The sequence below is a fragment of the Sapajus apella genome, unplaced genomic scaffold, assembly GCF_009761245.1.
Source record: "Sapajus apella isolate SASKATOON/1434 unplaced genomic scaffold, GSC_monkey_1.0 scaffold85, whole genome shotgun sequence".
NCBI classification, from domain to species: domain Eukaryota; kingdom Metazoa; phylum Chordata; class Mammalia; order Primates; family Cebidae; genus Sapajus; species Sapajus apella.
Window position 1 is genome coordinate 548,061 of NW_022437025.1, and position 19,205 is coordinate 567,265.

At 47.3% G+C, this 19,205-nt stretch overlaps 1 protein-coding gene and 1 pseudogene across 3 annotated transcripts in view; both read left to right on the plus strand.

The window, feature by feature from the left end:
* Positions 1–19,205, plus strand: part of PDE6B (phosphodiesterase 6B) — a 54,888-nt gene that overhangs the window by 7,782 nt on the left and 27,901 nt on the right. For both annotated transcript variants that reach the window (XM_032253861.1, XM_032253860.1), the window contains exons 2-3: positions 1,652–1,804; positions 2,533–2,622. In XM_032253861.1, coding sequence (XP_032109752.1) covers positions 1,652–1,804; positions 2,533–2,622 — 243 coding nt within the window. The remainder of the gene's footprint in view (positions 1–1,651; positions 1,805–2,532; positions 2,623–19,205) is intronic.
* Positions 12,820–13,531, plus strand: LOC116533954 (annotated as a pseudogene). The gene has a single exon (XR_004261536.1). The product of XR_004261536.1 is annotated as a density-regulated protein pseudogene (transcript).

Below are 19,205 nucleotides of genomic sequence, written 5' to 3' on the forward strand. Positions count from 1 at the left end.
AGATGAGCCCTCAGGGGATGAAGGGGCTGAGATGAGCCCTCAGGGGACCCAGGTGCGGAGATGAGCCCTCAGGGGAGGCAGGTGCAGCGGTGAGCCCTCAGGGGATGCAGGGGCTGAGATGAGCCCTCGGGAGACACAGGTGCTGAGATGAGCCCTCGGGAGACACAGGTGCTGAGATGAGTCCTCAGGGGATGAAGGTTCTGAGATGAGCTCTCAGGGGACCCTCCCTGGGTGTTGGATCCAGTACCAGGATGTTGGCACCACTGCCCAGGCTGCCACCCCTGCCAGGGCTCACTCACCCATCTTCCTGCTTCACCATCTTTCAAATGTTGGTTTTCCTTCCATCAAACCCACGTGGCTATGGGCAGCAGCTGCATCTCCACAAATTGGGAAAGAGGGAGCAGGCAGGGTGGGTGCCGTTTGGGAGCACACCGGAACCTGGCCAGCCCCCAGCAGGCTTCCTCTGATATCAGGTTCTTGCTGCAGGGGAGGAGCTGGAGGGAAGTCTCAAGGAGTCTGCCATATGCCACTGTGGGGCCTCCATCCCTAGAAACAGCTCGAGATGTGAGGCACATCCCAGGAGCTCACCTTCAGCTGGAGCAGTAGTTGAGGGCAAGGCCTGTTATTTTTGCCCCGTTGACTGGTGAGGAGAAGCCTACAGAGCCATCTTGTGCCTGCTGCAGGCCACACGGGTGGGAAGTCCAGACCCCAGCAGGGCTGACCCCAGAGCCATCCATCTGGGTCACTGCCCCAGGGCACCCTGGCCTCACGTAAACAAACGTCAGAACCAGGATGTAAGAGGAGGGTCTGGGGTCACATCCAACTCTCCAAAGGACAGAATCCCAGTTGCCGGGGGTGCCTGGTCTCAGTAACCCTCAGTGCGTCTGGGCCAAGGCAGAGCTCAGCTGACCTGTTCCTTGCAGGGCTGGAACCTTAGACCGGAGACAGGAGGGGCTGCTGTAAATCTGGTGGCAGTGAGGGTGGGTAGGAACCCCCACCTCCCCCCCAGGAGCCAGAGCCAGGCAAAATTCTCATCATGGTGGGCCCTGGGCCCCAGGGAACAGACCCCTGGGAGTGTGGGCCTGGGAGGCCAGAGGGGTGGTGGGCAGACCCCAGAGTGCAAGGACTCACACCCCGACTTGCCAGCTGCACCTGCCCTGGATAGAGCGTCCCACAAACAAGCCCTAGTCAGAACCGGCTCATCCCACATCCCACCCACTGCTGTCTCTGGGGGAAGGGTGTAGGTGTGTCCTGCAGGGGGCTGAAGGCGGGAGAGGCTTCAGGAATAGGAGAGCAGGGCAGGCTCAAGAGGTGTCCAGGAGGCCAAGGTGGGGGAGGGTGGCAGGTGTTGGATGGCAGGGGAGGTGCCCAGCAGGGCGGGGCCGCCTGTGAGGCCTGTCTAGGTATGCGGGGCTGAGCACTGGGGGCACCAGCATCCTCAGCACTGAGGTGTGTGAAGCCAGGCTGGAGTCACAGGCATGGGCCTAGCTCTCACCGCCCAGCGGCCACGTCCCAGTGTCCAGCAGGGCCCCCGGGGCACCTCACACCTGGAGGGCAGCAGCCTCCACAGAGCTTGGTGGCAACCCCGGTGGCATGGGCTTCAGGCCCACAGAGTAACAGCCTCCGTAGCCTCTCTCCTGTCTTGCCGCAGTGCCCTCACTTCAGCCCATTTGCTGACGAGCTCACTGACTACGAGACCAAGAATATCCTGGCCACGCCCATCATGAATGGCAAAGACCTTGTGGCAGTGATCATGGTGGTGAACAAGCTTGACGGCCCGTGTTTCACCAGCGAAGATGAAGACGTGAGTGCTGGGGAAGGGGGCGCGTCTGCCTCCTCTCGTGCCCATCTGCCCGAGTGTTCTGTGCTGCCCGCCTGCCCACCCATCTGCCTGAGTGTTCTGTGCTGCCCGCCTGCCCGCCCATCTGCCCGAGTGTTCTGTGCTGCCCACCTGCCTGCCCGAGTGTCTTGTGCTGCTCGCCCATCTGCCCGAGTGTTCTGTGCTGCCCGCCTGCCTGCCCGAGTGTTCTGTGCTGTCCACCTGCCCGCCTGCCTGCCCATCTACCCAAGTGTTCTGTGCTGCCCGAGCGTTCTGTGCTGCCCGCGTGCCAGCCCATCTGCCCGTGTTCTGTGCTGCCCGCCTGCCCGCCCGCCTGCCCATCTGCCCACCGGCCCACATGTTCTGTGCTGTGTGTCTGCTAGGCTTGGCTCCGCATGCTCACCTGCACATTGCTGTGCTCCTGTGTGTCCGTGCAAACGTGTGTGTGTGTGTGTGTGTGTGTGTGTGTGTGTGAGAGAGAGAGAGAGAGAGAGAGACAGAGACAGAGACAGAGACAGAGAGAGACAGAGACAGAGCTCGATGGGGTGCCTGCCTTGCATGACTGAGCTATTGTGTGCCAATCCATGTCTGTGCCTGCTGGGCACAGCTTCCTGGCGTTTCTGGGCAGCCTCAGGTAGGCACGTTTCTCCTGCCCATGGTCACATGTCTGAAAACTGGAATTTTAACTCCAATTGTTGCAATTCCTGTTTCAGGTGTTCTTGAAGTACTTGAATTTTGCCACATTGAACCTGAAGATCTATCACCTAAGCTACCTCCACAACTGTGAGACACGCCGTGGCCAGGTACCCACATGCTGAGCACAGCTCTGCCCAAGGGGGCCAGGCTCCCTCTGCCCGTCTCTGCCTGCACAGAGTTGGCGGTGACAGGTGGTGTTGGGCGTTGCTCACCTGGGCAGGTCCCAGGGTGGGCATGGCTCCAGGGAGAGGAGGGTGCCTGATTTCTGTGGCTGTGCTGAGCTGCAATGGCCAGACCCTGTCTGTCACTTGCCTGCAACCTGGGCAGAGTGGGTGTGAGGCACCTGCAGACGGGGAAAGGGTCATCCTTCCTGGAAGCTGTCCCCAACCTCCTTGGGAGGAGCCGGCACGAGTGATAAGTGAGCAGCGGAGCAGAGGGCATGGGGGCGTGGCAGGAGGGGCTCCTGGCAGGTCCGGCCCTGGCTGAGATGCTGGGGAGGGAGGCCTGAGGACCTGATGGAGTCAGGTGTGCCAAGGTACGTGGGAAAACGCAGGGGGTGACCTCCAGGGCACGTGGTCCTCCCATCTGAGACCTGGGCTCAGGGGAGACCTGGATGGACAGTGAGTGGGCTGGGGAGGGGGGCTGTATGTTGGGGCTGGGAAACCGTTCACACGGTGGCCTCGGGGCTGAGCCACAAAAAGTGGGAAAGATGACTGGCCGCCTCCTACCTTCCCCATGTCTTGTTCCGTCTGCAGTGGCTGCCTGGCCCTGACTGTCCCCTGCAAGCCTGTTGAACATGGGGAGAGGCTGAGGCCTTTATCTCAGCACCTGGAGGGAGGCTGGGTTTAGGGGCCTCCTCCTGGCTCCAGGGCTGCCTCAGGGGCGGTTGGGAAAGGCGGTCAGGGCCCCTCAGGCATCCAGCCATCCAACCAGGAGGACCGATGATAAAATCCCGGGGGGGGGATGCCTCAGCCCCAATTCAGGCAGACCTCCCACAGGCCAGGGCCGTGGGAATCAGGGACCAGGGCAACTGCATCTGTGTAATTTATCTGGAATTCTTTTGCATGAGACATTTGTCTCTTCCTCCCCATTTACTAATTTATTCAACCATCTATTTATCTCAGTCTGGACTTGAGTATTGTGTGCTTAGATTACAATACTTACGAGTATTGTATGACACTGGGAGCTCTTTCACTTGGCTCCTGTGCCCTTTTTACATGACCCCATCACTGTGGGGTTTTGATTTGGGTTTTTTTGTTTTTGTTTGTTTTTTTTGGAGATGGAGTCTCACTCTGTTGCCTAGACTGGAGTGCAATGGGGCGATCTCAGCTCACTACAACCTCTGCCTCCCAGGTTCAAATGACTCTCCTCCCTCAGCCTTCTGAGTAGCTGGGATTACAGGCACATGCCACCACACCAGGCTAATTGTTGTATTTTTAGTAGAGGTGGGGTTTCACCATGTTGGCCAGGCTGGTCTTGAACTCCTGACCTCAGCTGATCCACCCACCTCAGCCTCCCAAAGTGCTAGTCTCCCTCAGTGCTGGAATTACAGGTGTGAACCACCACATCCAGCCTGGCTTGGTTTTCAAATTCCTCATTCTTAGCACTACAGGATGCCCCGGGCTCATTGTGTATTTCCTTCCCTGGTCCTGCCCTCAGTCACTTCTCCAAGGAGCCTGGTTCCTTCTGCTGGAACGCAGTAACGGGAGCCATGGCCTGGGGGCTGGCTGTGCTGGTTGCAGGGGTCGCTGCTTCTGGGCCCTCTCAGCCAGCAGAGCAAGGGGCAGCTGTGCCCTGCCAGCCCTCACATGTCCCTTGCACATCCCTCACGTGTGCACAGAGCTGCGAAGGTTCCTACACGTGGCCGCTGAGCTCGAGCTGATGGCTCCAGCCCTGGTCTGCTTGACAGCGTGGCTCAATCTGGCTTCTTCCTCTTGCTGATGCGTGAATTCCCACCCAAAAGAGGGACGCCTGGGAGCCAGCCTCCACCCATGCACTCAATTGTCTGAGTCCAGTGCTGGTGAACAGCCAAGTCAGGATTGTTCACCGCACCCCGTGGAGAACAGTGTTGCCGAGTAGAATATGGTGTTTGCTCTGTTCCTTCCCACCAGTGATGAGAGAGTTCCTGCTGCTTGGCACCCTCACCAGCACCTGCTGGAATTGTCGTCTGATGGGTGTGTGGCAGCATCTCATTACTGTTATAATTTACAATCCCCTAATCACAGGTGATGTCACACATCTTTTCATTTACATATTTGCCATCTGTATGTCTTAATCTTTGGTGAGGTGTCTGTTCAGATCTTTGGCCCTCTTTGGGTTGTTTTCTTATCATTTAGAGTTTTCATTTTTATTTTATTTATTTATTTATTGGAGACAGGATCTCACTCTGTCACCCAGGCTGGAGTGCAATGGGACAATCTTGGCTCACTGTGACCTCCACCTCCTAGGTTCAAGCAATTCTCTTGCCTGAGCCTCTCAAGTAGCTGGGATTACAGGTGCCCAACACCACATCTGGATCATTTTTTTGTATTTTTAGTAGAGATGGGCTTTTGTCATGTCGGCCAGGCTGCCCTAGAACTCCTGACCTCAAAAGATCTGCCCGCCTTGGCCTCCCAAAGTGCTGAGATTACAGGTGCAAGCCACTGCACCCGACCAGATTTTTTAAATATATTTTCAAGACAAGTCCTTTATCAAATATGTTTGTTTTGAGAGCTTCTTGCTGAATTAGGGTCCCAGTGCCCACACGGCTGGCAGCCTTGTCCCAGCAGGTAATGGAGGGGGCTGGGCCTGGTGTTTGCCCTGCACCTTTCACAGGCTTGTCTTTCACCTGGTGGGCAGCCTAATGCCTAATTGTCCAACCCACAACAGTGCTCCTCACACTGGAAACCTGTTCATATCAGCAGGTGTCTGTGCTTCCAACCTGTGGCTGCGTCTAGCCCAGGTGGTGCGTCCTGGCCATTGCTGTGGTACAGGCAGCCCAACACCCAGTGTCCCAGGGAAAAGCCAGCCTGGGGTAGCTCCCAGCTCTTCAGATGGAAGCATAGATTCACCCACCACTGTGATAGGAAACACGTTCAGAGACTTTTACTAGAAGTCCTGGGCAGGAAGGCATCATGATTCAGGAGGGCAGTTTTGCATTTTGGGGGGTGTTTTATTTTTCTTGGGACAAGGTCTCACTCTGTTGCCCAGGCTGGAGTGCAGTGGTACAATCATAGCTCACTGCAGCCTCAAACTCCCAGACTCAAGAGATCCTCCTGCCTCAGCCTTCCAAGCAGCTGGGACTACAGGTGTGCCCCACTACACTTGGCTATTTTTTTTTTTTTTAGAGACAGAGTCTTGTTGTGTTGCCCAGGACAGCAGGAGGGCAGTTCTGTGATGTTTTTCTGGGGTCCACATTTCACAGGAGGCAGGAATGGCAAATCAGGCAGAGCAGGGGCTCTACAAGCAGCAAACATGAAGAGATAGAGACCCAGTCCCTCAAGTTTGTGGGCGAATGTCTGAATGGCCTTTTCTAAAGGAAAGGGGGAGAGGTGGGGAGCCCAGGCTTCTGGGCAGGTGAGATACCTCTAAGGTCTTATGGCTGCCATTGGCTTGAGCCATTTAGGTGCAAAACTGGAAACTGTCCAGGGTGATTAAGCCCTGCTTCTGGAATGAGAAAGTTAAACTTGTATTCAAAAAGTGATGCTGAGGCCAGGTGCAGTGGCTCACATCTGTAATCCCAGCACTTTGGGAGGCCGAGGCAGGCAGATCACCTGAGGTCAGGAGTTTGAGACCAGCCTGACCAATGTGTTGAAACCCAGTCTCTACTAAAAATACAAAAAATAGCTGGGTGTGCTGGCATCTGTAATCCCAGCTACTGGGGAGGCTGAGGCAGAAGAATCACTTCAACCCGGGAGGCAGAGGTTGCAGTGAGCTGAGATCACACCACTGCACTCCAGCCTGGGCAAAAGAGTGACTCCGTCTCAAAAAATAATAATAATAATAAAGGAAAAGTGATTCTGAGGCCAGGAGCAGTGGCTCACTGCTATAGACGCAGCACTGTGGAAGCTGAGGTGGGAGGATCACTTGAGGCCAGGAATTTGAGACCAGCCTGGGCAATATAGTGAGACCCCATCTCTAAAAAAACAAGAATGATTTGCAAATTTTTTTTTAACCAGGAAGTGACTTGTCTTTTAATTCACTTAACACTGTATTTTGCAAAATAGTTTTAGATTTTATTACAATAAAGTCCAATTGGCTGGGTGTGGTAGCTCATGCTTGTAATCCCAGCACTTTGGGAGGCCAAGGTGGGCTGATCACCTGAGGTCAGGAGTTTGAGACTAGCCTGGCCAAGATGGTGAAACCCCATCTCTACTAGAAAAAAAAAAAAATACAAAAATTAACCAGGTGTGGTTGCAGGCACCTGTAATCTCAATTACTCAAGAGGCTGAGGCAGGAGAATTGCTTGAACCTGGGAGACGGAGGTTGCAGTGAGCTGAGATCACACCATTGCACTCCAGCCTGGATGACAGAGCAAGATTTTGTCTTGGAAAAAAAAAAAGAAAGTCCAACTTACCATTTTTTTCCTTCAAGATTGTACTTTGTGTTGTACCTAAAAACTCATCACTAAACCCAAGGTGACCTTGATTTTCTCTCATTGTCTGCTAGAAGTCCTATAGATCTGTATTTAAATTAGGTGTGTGCTTCATGTTGTGAACGGTATAAGATGCATCTAGATTAATTTCTTTATTTCTTTTTTTTTTGGCTGTGGAAGTCCAGTTGATCCAGCACCATTTGTTGAAAAGGCTACCTTCTCTCCATTGTATTGCTTTTGCTCTTTTGTCAAAGATCAACTGACTCTATTGGTCTGAATCTATTCCTGGGCTCTCTATTCTGTTCTGCTGATGTATGCATTCTTTCTTCCACAATACCAGACTTGATCTCTGTAGGTTTAGAGCAAGTCTTGAAGTTGGGAATGTCAGCTCTCTAATTGTCTTTCTCTTGCACTATTGTGCTAGCTATCCTGCGTTTGTTGTCTTTCCACATAAACTTTAGAGGCAGTTTGTCAATATCCACAAAATAGATTACTGGTATTGTAATTGAGACTGTATTGAATCTGTAGATCAGTGGCTCACACCTGTAATCCCAGCACTTTGGGAGGCGGAGGTGGGTAGATCACCTGAGGTCAGGCGTTCAAGACCAGCCTGGCCAACATGGTGAAACCTCATCTCTACCAAAAATACACAAAAAATTAGCCGGTTGTGGTAGCACAAACCAGTAGTCCCAGCTACTCAGGAAGCTGAGGCAGGAGAATTGCTTGAATCTGGGAGGTGGAGGTTGCAGTGAGCAGAGATCACACCATTTCACTCCAGACTGGCCAACAAGAGTGAAACTCTTGTCTCAAAAAAAAAAAAATCTAGATCAAGTTGGGAAGAATTGCTGTCTTAGAAATAGTGTATCTTTCCATCAGCAAACACAGAATATCTCTTCATTTATTTAGATTTTTGATTTCTTTCATCAGAATTTTACAGCTTTTGCATATAGATCCATAATTTTATTAGATTTGTACCTAAGTAGTTTATTTTTTCCATGGTAATGTAGGTGATATTGGGTTCTTAATTTCAAATTCCAAATGCTATTGCTGTTATAAAGCAAAGCAATTGACCTCTGTATGTTAACTTTGTTTCCTGAGCAGAGAACAGGTGAGGGTGCAGTGATTAGCCCAGGAGCCTGGCCTGGCTGAGCAGGGGGTCCCTGAGTGCCAGAAGCCTCACCTTCTTCTTGGTCATGTCTAGGAGGCCCGCCAAGGACTGTCAGATCCACACTTTTAAACCGAGGTCTATTGGGCTGTGCAGTGGAGTCAGGCCACCCAGGGTCCAGGCTCCTGCAGGACCCATGAGGCTGTGACTGCAGGTCCACACACAGCCATCAGAGCCACGCTTTTAAACGAGGTCTGTTGCTGGGGGGTCCCTACAGCACCTGCCCTTCCCCACTGCTCCCCATCCACCCTGGTCCTCAGTGCACCAGGACCACAACTGCCCCAGGGTCCCTTTGCCAGGACACTGCCCAACCTCCCTGCACTGCCTTCCCCCGTCCCACGGCCCACCCTCTGCTCTGGTGGCCTGTGCACCTCACCTGTACTTTCCTTCCTTATGTGGGGCTTCCTGCCCCCAGATTAGAAAGTAAAATCCGGCCAGGTGCAGTGGCTCAGGCCTATAATCCCAGCACTTTGGGAGGCCAATGCAGGTGGGTCACCTGAGTTCAGGAGTTCGAGACCAGCCTGGCCAACGTGGCGAAACCCTGTCTGCTAAAAAATACAGCTTTGTTTCTGGGGAGGGCTCTCCTCCTGGCTAGCTGTGTTCCCCGCCCCATAAGCAAAATGCCTTGCTACGTTCATTACTACTTCCAGGAGTTTTTTACTGATTACTTGGTATTTTTACCTAGAAAATCATGTCATCTGCAGGCAAAGATAATTTCATTTCTTCCTTCTCAATCTGTATACATTGCATTCCTTTTTCTTGTCTTGTTGCACTAGCTAGGACTTCGAGTACAATGTTGAATGTGAGTGGTGAGAGGAGGGAGACATCTTTGCCTTATTCCCAATCTCAGGAGAAAGTGTCCACTTTCTCACCATTAAGAATGACATTGCCCAGCACGGTGCCTTATGCCTGTAATCCCAGCAGTATGGGAGGCTGAGGCAGGCAGATAGCTTGAGCCCAGGAGTTTGAGACCAGCCTGGGCAACACGGTGAAACACCATCTCCACAAAAAATGCAAAGAAAGTTATCTGGGCGTGGTGGTGTGTGCCAGCAATCCCAGCAATCGCCACTGCACTCCAACCGGGGCACAGACAGTCTCTCAAAAAAAGACAAACCCACAGCCAATATCATACTGAATGGGCAAAGCATTCCCTTTGAAATGTGGCACTAGACAAGGATGCCCTCTCTCACCACTCCTATTCAATATAGTACTGGAAGTTCTAACCAGAGCAATCAGGCAAGAAAAAGAAATAAAGCGTATTCAATTAGGAAAGGAGGAAGTCAAATTATCTCTATTTGCAGACAACATGATTGTATATTCAGAACACCTCATCATCTTAGCCCAAAATCTCCTGAAACTGATAAGCAAATTCAGTAAAGTCTCAGGATACAAAATCAATGTGCAAATATCACAAGCATTCCTATACACCAATAACAGACTTAAAGAGAGCCAAATCAAGAATGAACTGCTATTCACAATTGCTACAAAGAAAATAAAATACCTAGGAATACAACTAACAAGGAACGTAAACGACCTCTTCAAGGAGAACTACAAACCACTGCTCAACGAAATAAGAGAGGACACAAACAAATGGAGAAACATCCCATGTTCATGGTTAGGAAGAATCAATATCGTGAAAATGGCCATACTGCCCAAAGTAATTTACAGATTCAATGCTATCCCCATCAAGCTACCAATGACCTTCTTCACAGAACTGGAAAAAAAAACCTTAAACTTCATATGGAACCAAAAGAGAACCCACAGAGCCAAGTCAATTCTAAGCAAAAAGAACAAAGCGGGAGGCATCACACTACCTGACTTCAAAGTATACTACAAGGCTACAGTAATCAAAACAGCATGGTACTGGTACCAAAACAGAGATATAGACCAATGGAACAGAACAGAGGCCTCAGAGGCAACGCCACACATCTGCAACCATCTGATCTTTGACAAACCTGACAAAAACAAGCAATGGGGAAAGGATTCCCTGTTTAATAAATGGTGTTGGGAAAACTGACTAACCATGTGCAGAAAGCAGGAATTGGACCCCTTCCTGACACCTTACACTAAAATTAACTACAGGAGGATTAAAGACTTAAACATAAGACCTAACACCATAAAAACCCTAAAAGAAAATCTAGACAAAACCATTCGGGACACAGGCATAGGCAAGGACTTCATGACTAAAACACCAAAAGTATTGGCAACAAAAGCCAAAATAGACAAATGGACCTAATTAAATTCCACAGCTTCTGCACAGCAAAAGAAACAGTCATTAGAGTGAATCGGCAACAAACAGAATGGGGAAAAAGTTTTGCTATCTACCCATCTGACAAAGGGCTAATATCCAGAATCTACAAAGAACTAAAACAGATTTACAAGAGAAAAACAAGCCCATTCAAAAGTGGGCAAAGGATATGAACAGATACTTTACAAAAGAAGACATATATGAGGCCAACAAACATATGAAAAAATGCTCATCACCACTGGTCATTAGAGAAATGCAAATCAAAACCACATTGAGATACCATCTCACACCAGTTATAATGGTGATCATTAAAAAATCTGGAAACAACAGATGCTGGTGAGGTTGTGGAGAAATAGGAACACTTTTACACTGTTGGTGGGAGTGTAAATTAGTTCAACCATTGTGGGAGACAGTGCGGCAATTCCTCAAGGACCTAGAAATAGAAATTCCATCTGACCCAGCAATCCCATTACTGGGTATATATCCAAAGGATTACAAATCATTCTATTATAAGGACACATGCACATGAATCTTCATTGCAGCACTGTTTACAATAGCAAAGACCTGGAACCAACTCAAATACCCATTGATGATAGACTCAACAGGGAAAATGTGGCACATATACGCCATGGAATATTATGCAGCCATCAAGAACAATGAGTTCGTATCCTTTGTAGGAACATGGATGAACTTGGAAACCATCATTCTCAGCAAACCGACATAAGAACAGAAAATCAAACACTGCATGTTCTCACTCATAGGCAGGTGTTGAACAATGAGAACACATGGACACAGGGAGGGGAGCATCACACATTGGGGTCTGCAGGGGGGAACTAGGGGAGGGTCAGCAGGGGGTGGAGAGTTGGGGAGGGGTAACGTGGGGAGAAATGCCAGATATAGGTGATGGGGAGGAAGGCAGCAAACCACACTGCCATGTATGTACCTATGCAACAATCTTACATGTTCTTCACATGTACCCCAAAACCTAAAATGCAATAAAATATATATTTTTTAAAAAGTCAAAAAAGAGAATGCCATTAGCTCTAGGGTTTTTGTTGAATTTAAAAAATCTAATTGTAGAAGTTCCCTCTATTTCTAGTTTGCCAAGTGTTTTTGTTTTGTTTTGTTTTTTGACAGAGTCTCGCTCTGCTGCCCAGGCTGGAGAACAGTGGCATAATCCTAATGCACTGCAACCTCTGCCCCCAGGTTCAAGTGATTCTGCTGCTTCAGCCTCTTGAGTATCTGGGATTACGGGCAGCCGCCACCATGTCCAGCTAGTTTTTGTATTTTTAGTAGAGCCTGGGTTTCACTATGTTGGCCAGGCTGGTCTTGAACTCCTAACCTCAGGTGATGCATCCACGTCAGCCTCCCAAACTCGTGGGATTACAGGCATGAGCCACTGCACCCAGCCATGTTTTTATTCTGAGTGAGTGTAGGATTTGTTGAATATTTTTTCTGCATTGATTGATAACATCCTGTGTTTTTTTTCAAATTTTGTAGGAACTTTGCATACCTGTGATAAAAGCCACCTGGTCATGGACTGTAATGATTATTTTCATACGTTGTTAGATTGACCTTACCATGTTTTCTTAAGAATTTTTGCATCATATTCATGAGCTATATTGGCCTGTAGTTTTTCTTTCTTATAAGGTCTTTATCTGGTTTCGTTAATAAGGTAATTTTGACCTCATTGAATAAGAGTGTTCCCTCTGCTTCTACTTTTTGGAAGAGATTGTACTGAATTGACGAAAGTTTCCTAAATGTTTGGTCAGATTCACCAGTGAAACCATCAGGGACTGGTGCATTCTTTTTGGATGATTATTAATTATTGATTCAATTTTTTTAATACTCAGAGAACTCTTCAGATTCTTCTACTTCTCCTGGTGTGAGTCTTGGTAGTTTGTGTCTTTCTAGTAATCAGTCTATTTCATCTAAGTTAAAATCAAATTTTGAGTCCAAGACTTGTCACAATATTTATTATTTATTTTCTTCTGCTTGCTTTGGGCTTAATTTGACCTTTTTTTTTCTACTTTCTTAAGCTTTGAGTATTGATTTAGATCTTTCTTCTTTTTTAATATGTGCATTCAGTACTATAAATTTTCCTCCAAGCACTGCTTTCCCTGCACCTGACAAATTCTGATAGGTTGTCTATTTTTATTCTCATTCAGTTCAAAATCTTTTAAAAGGTCTCTTGGGACTCTGGCCCATCTGTTATTTAGAAGAGTGTTGTTAAATCCATTTTGAATTTTTCAGCTATATTTCTGTTATTGATTTCTAGTTTAATTGCACTGTGGTGTAAGAACATATTTTTCGGTTGCTTCAGCTGGCAATGGCAGCAGGAGCGGAGCTGGTGGGGCCTGTGCGACCGCCTGGGTTTGTGAAATGGCTGCTGACATTTCTGAATCCAGTGGGGCTGATTGCAAAGGAGACCCAGGGAACCGTGCCAAGTTAAATGCCGATTACCCACTTCAAGTCCTTTATTGTGGAGTCTGTTCATTACCAACAGAGTACTGTGAATATATGCCTGATGTTGCTAATTGCAGGCAATGGTTAGAGAAGAATTTTCCAAATGAATTTGCAAACCTTACTGTGGAAAATTCACCCAAACAAGAAACTGGAATTAGTGAGGGTCAAGGAACAGCAGGGGAAGAAGAGGAGAAGAAAAAACAGAAGAGAGGTAGAAGGAGTCAAATTAAACAAAAAAAGAAGACCTTACACGAAAGGTTACTATAGCCAACATTCCCAGAGCAAAAAAGAAACATGTGACAACAGTGTGTGGCCTTGCAACTTTTGAAATTGATCTTAAAGAAGCACAAAGATTTTTTGCTCAGAAATTCTTCTGTAGTGCCTCAGTAACAGGGGAGGATGAAATTATCATTCAGGGAGACTTTACAGATGACATAATTGATGTCATTCAGGAAAATGGCCAGAGGTAGGTGATGACAGTGTCGAAGATCTTGGAGAAGTGAAGTGAATTTGAAAATGTATCTGTGTTTAATGGCCTGAACTGAGAGTTGATATGGTCAAAGGGAGAGAGGCCTTTAAAAAAAAAAAAAATATATATATATATATATATACACACACACACACACACACACACATTTATTTATTTATTCTATGGTGAAACTGTAGACTGCCTTCGTCCTTGGCATTTTCACTGTTCTGTACAAGGCTGCTTGTTGTTTCTTGGTTTTTTTGTTTGTTTGTTTTTTTGGTTTTTTTTGAGATAGAGTCTCACTCTGTCACCAGGTGCCAGGCTGGAGTGCAGTGGCACAATTTCGGCTCACTGCAACCTCCACCTCCTGGGTTCAGGCAATTCTCCTGCCTCAGCCTCCTGAGTAACTGGGACTACAGGCACGCACCACCATGCCCAGCTAATTTTTGTATGTTTTTTTTTAATAGAGACAGGGTTTCACCATGTTGGTCAGGATGGTCTCGATCTCTTGACCTCATGATCCACCCACCTCGGCCTCCCAAAGTGCTGGGATTACAGGCTTGAGCCACCACGCCTGGCCACGGCTGCTTGTTTTTTTATTGCCAAAGTCAAATAAACAGGGGAGACTGTCATGCTCATACATGAATAGAATTTAGTCAAATAAAAAATTTTGGTCATTTGGTACTGACTTTTTCTTTCTCTCTCTTTTTTTTTTTTTTTTTGAGTTGGAGTCTCTTACTGTTGCGCAGCTGGAGTGCAGTGGCACAATCTCAGCTCACTACAACCTCCACCTCCCAGGTTGAAGCGATCCTCCTGTCTCCACCTCCCAAGTAGCTGGAATTACAGGCGCCCACCACCACACCTGGCTAATTTTTCGTATTTTTAGTAGAGACAGGGTTTAACCGTGTTGGCCAGGCTGATCTCAAACTCCTGACTTTGCGATTTGCCTGTCTTGGCCTCCCAAAGGTCTGGGTGTGAGCCAGGTGCCCAGCCTGACTTTCTCTTTTTCTCTTTTTAACTTTATTTTTTGAAAAACCCAGTAGACTTTTTGTTGGGAGCATTTTTGTTGATTATTTTACGGATCTAAAGCTGGGTGATTTTTTCAAAAGAGTTTGAACTTGGCCTCCTCACCAGTAATATGTCTCCTTGCATCTTTGATGTGATGGTTTTGAGATGGGTGAGAATCTAATAGATTCGTGGTTGAATTTGCTTTGTCGTTACCAAGTCCACCCTGTGGGCACAATAACATACTGTTGGTAGGAGTTGTTCGAGCTATTCTGGAGATTATTTGGTAAAGTATACTAAAATCCTTAAAACCATGTGTGCGCACCGTTTGAATCAGTAAGCCACTTCTTTGACATTAGAAGACATTAGAAGAAATAATCAACCTTGCATAAAACTTATGGATGAAAGTATTCATCACAATATTATGTATAACAAAAAAATTGCAAATGTTATAAAGGAACAATTGGAAAATGGTTAAAGAGGTGATGGTGCTTTGTATGGTAGAATATTATGCATATGTTTAAATAATCATATTTTCTAAGATTACTTGGAAATATGTTTGGTAATGTCAAGTGGGGGCATCCCAGGCATTTATTTTAGAAATTTATCATCATAATTTTAGACATTCATCATCATTGTTCTGAGTGGAAGGCCATTCAGAGAGGCTAGAGGTTCTTATTCTGCCTATAAATTATGTGAGTAAAATTCTGCTAACCAATTAAAAATGTGCACCCATGCTCAATATGTAGTCCTGGAAATAGCAATTGAAACATGTTTTCTTGCAAGAGAAAAATGACAGTTTTAATGATGCATTAGATGAATTTAAACTCTAAGTCAGGTGCAGCAAATTGGAAAGACTTGTGGTGTTTTAAATTTCTGTGGACACTTTTAAGAGACTCAGAACCCATGAAACCATTTTTTATTGCCATGCAAATTACAACCTTGAATGAGTGTTTTTTTAAAATAAAGTCTTAGAAAATATGTAATAAAGATGTAAAATTTTAAAATGAAAAAAACAAACATTTTTTGTTATTTTTATTTTCAAAATTCTGTTAAGATATGTTTTATGGCCGGGCACGGTGGCTCAAGCCTGTAATCCCAGCACTTTGGGAGGCCGAGGCGGGTGGATCACGAGGTCAAGACATGGAGACCATCCTGGTCAACATGGTGAAACCCCGTCTCTACTAAAAATACAAAAAATTAGCTGGGCATCGTAGTGCATGCCTGTAATCCCAGCTACTTAGGAGGCTGAGGCAGGAGAATTGCCTGAACCCAGGAGGCGGAGGTTGCGGTGAGCCGAGATCGCGCCATTGCACTCCAGCCTGGGTAACATGAGTGAAACTCCGTCTCAAAAAAAAAAAAAAAAAAGATATGTTTTATGGAACAGAATGTGGTTTATGTTGCTGAATGCTCCACGTGACCTTGAGAAGAATGTGTATTATGCTGTTGTTGAATGAGGTAATCTGTAGATGTCAATTATGTGCAGTTAAACAACAGTGTTGTTTATTTATTTTTATTTATTTATTTATTTTGAGACGTATCTCACTCTGTTGCCCAGGCTGGAGTGCAGTGGTGCCATCTGAGCTCACTGCAAACTCCACCTTGCAGATCCAGGTGATTCTCCTGCCTCAGCCTCCTGAATAGCTGGGACTACAGGTATGCACCACCATGCCCAGCTAATTTTTGTATTTTTAGTAGAGACAGAGTTTCACCACGTTGGCCAGGCTGGTCTCAAGCCCCTGACCTCCGATGATCTCTCTGCCTTGGCCTCCCACAGTGCTGGGGTCACAGGCGTGAACCACTGCGCCCGGCCGATGGTCTTGTTCAGTAAGGACAGTGACATCCTTACTGTGGCTCTGCCTGCCGGATGTGCTCATTCTGATAGAAAGGAGGTAAGTCTCCAGCTGAGTGGTGGGTGCACCTCTCCTGGCAGTTCTATTGGCTTTTGTTTCGTGTGTTCTGATGCTTTGTTATTAGATGCGTGAACATTCATGATTTTTGTCTTCATAGAGAGACAACCTCTTTATCATGTTGTCCCTTCCACCAATAATTTGCCCTGTTCTAAAGTCCTCTTTGTCTAAATTAATATAGCTACAGCTACCACAGTATGTTTTGACTGGTGTTAGCATGGTATATATTTCTTCATTCCTTACTTTTAAACTATGTGTGTCTTTACAATTAAAGTGTTTTTTTTTTTTGTTGTTTTGTTTTTTTTTTTTGAGACGGAGTTTCGCTCTTGTTACCCAGGCTGGAGTGCAATGGCGCGATCTCGGCTCACCGCAACCTCCGCCTCCTGGGTTCAGGCAATTCTCCTGCCTCAGCCTCCCGAGTAGCTGGGATTACAGGCACGCGCCACCATGCCGAGCTAATTTTTTGTAGTTTTAGTAGAGACGGGGTTTCACCATGTTGACCAGGATGGTCTCGATCTCTTGACCTCGTGATCCACCCGCCTCGGCCTCCCAAAGTGCTGAGATTACAGGCTTGAGCCACCGCGCCCGGCCAAAGTGGGTTTTTTATAGACAGCATATACAGGGTCAGGTCTTAGTTCTTTTTACCCACTCTGAAAATCTATCCAGTGGTGTATTAGGCTATTCACATTTAAAGTGATTCTTGGTCTAGTTGGATTAATATATACCATATTCTCAACTGTTTTCTCTGTGTTGTGCTTGTTCCTTATGATTTTTATCATCCCTTCTTTCTGCCTTCTCCAGTTTTAACAGAACATCTTATCCCACACTCTCTCCTCTCTTAGCTTATCAGTTGTACTTGTTTTTCTAAAAAATTTCAACATTGCCGCAGAATTTGCAATAATCGTTTCTGACTACTCTAAGCCCTCTTCCAAACAGAATTATACCACTTCACTTAGAGGGCCGCTATCTCACGCGATGTACCTACAGTTTCTCACTTCCACCCTTACAAGTTTCTGTCATTTGCTCTACTTATCCATGTGATATCATCATGTAATATACTGTTACTGTTATTACTTTGAACAAATAGTTATCTATTCAAGAAATCAAGAAAAATAAAATATGTTACTTTCCTGTCATTTATTTATTTTCTCTCTTCCTTTTTTCACGCAGGTGCAAGTTTCACCTAGCTCATTCTTCCTCTTTCCAAGGAATATTTCCTTCAGGGCAAGTCACTGGCAACACATTTCCTCAGTTTGTCTGAGAACGTTTTTATTCCTCCTTCACTTCTGAAGGATAATTTTACTGGACATAGAATGATAAGTTAGCACGTTTTTCTCTCAACACTTCAAGTGCTTCCCCTCACTCTCCTCTTGCTTCACAGCTCCTGATGAATGTTTCCAGCGTCTTGGTCCAAGCACGCCTGGTCGGCCGTTTCCCCACCCCCAGCTTCCCTCAAGATTTTCAGCTTGATTTTCTGCAGTTTGAATAGGACATGCCTTAGGATCCAATTTTTTTTTTTTTTTTTTTTTTTTTTTTGGCATTTGTCTCTTTTGGCGGTCACTGAGCATCCTAGACGTGTGGTTTGGTGTCTGTTGATAATTTTCAGAAATCTCAGCCATTTTTACTTCAAACATGTCTTCTGCTCGCTCCTTCTGCTCCTCCGGCACCCGCCGTCCACTCGCACCTTCTGTACCCGTCTCTCTGCTCCGCGCCCTCCGCTCGGGGCTCCCTCTGCGTTTCTGCATTTCTGCTGCTGCGTCTTGGAGCTCCGTGCCCCTTCCTCAGACACGCCCAGCCTCCGATAGGCAGGAGTGTCCTTCGTTTCCATCTCGCTTTTCCTGTTCAGCACGTCTTGGTCTTCCCAGGGCGTCCATCTCTGCTTAGGTTGCCACCTGCTCAGGTGCACTGCCTCCTTTTTCTAGTAGTGCCTTTAGCATATTGATCATTGTAATTTTACCGTATTTTTTATTTTTTGGGAATTATCAGACTGGGAATTTAAAATTACTATGATCAGGCCAGGCGAGGTGGCTCACACCTGTAATCCTAGCACTTTGGGAGGCCGAGGCAGGCAGTTCACCTGAAACCAGGAATTCAGGACCAGCCTGGCCAACATGGTGAAACCCCGTTTCTACTTAAAAAATACAGAAAATTAGCTGGGCGTGGTGCATGTGCCTATGATCCCAGCCATTGAGGAGACTGAGGCAGGAGAATCGCCTGAACCCGGGAGGCAGAGGTCACAGTGAACCGAGATCTTGCCGCCACTGCCCTCCAACCTGGGCAACAAGAGTGAAACTCCATCTAAAAAAAAATCATAGAAAGAAAGAAAGTAAGATCCAAGAGTCAGGCATTTTTGCTGGTTCTGTTGTCTGGTCAGCCCAGCCCTAAACCAGGCAGTAGGAGAATTACCAACACTTAGGAACGCCTTGTTCCCAGCCTCCTGCAGGCATGTGCAGACCAGCTCTTTTCCAGCCTCTCGCACGCGTGTGCAGACCGGCTCCAGGTGGGTTCTAACACACGACCTTCGGGTCTCCATGCAGGACTTTCCCAATCCTGGGAAACGCTGTTTCTGGCCTTCCCCTCCAAAAGGCATTTTTAGGAACCCTGACTTGCACGGGGCACAGGTCTGCCTCCAGCTCGTTTTGAAAATAGAAGTATATGATGAGCAGAGACCGGCCCGCGTTGGCCCGCATTCTGCCAAACGCGGGGACCTCGTCTCCCTCCTCCTTGAGCTGTGGAGGGAAAGCTGGGCACTGGGATTAAAGCAGCCTCCAGGCGCTCACCCTCCCCCTGTCCAGGGAGACAGTCCCCGGCGCTCACCCTCCCCCTGTCCGGGGAGACAGTCTCCGGCCCTCCC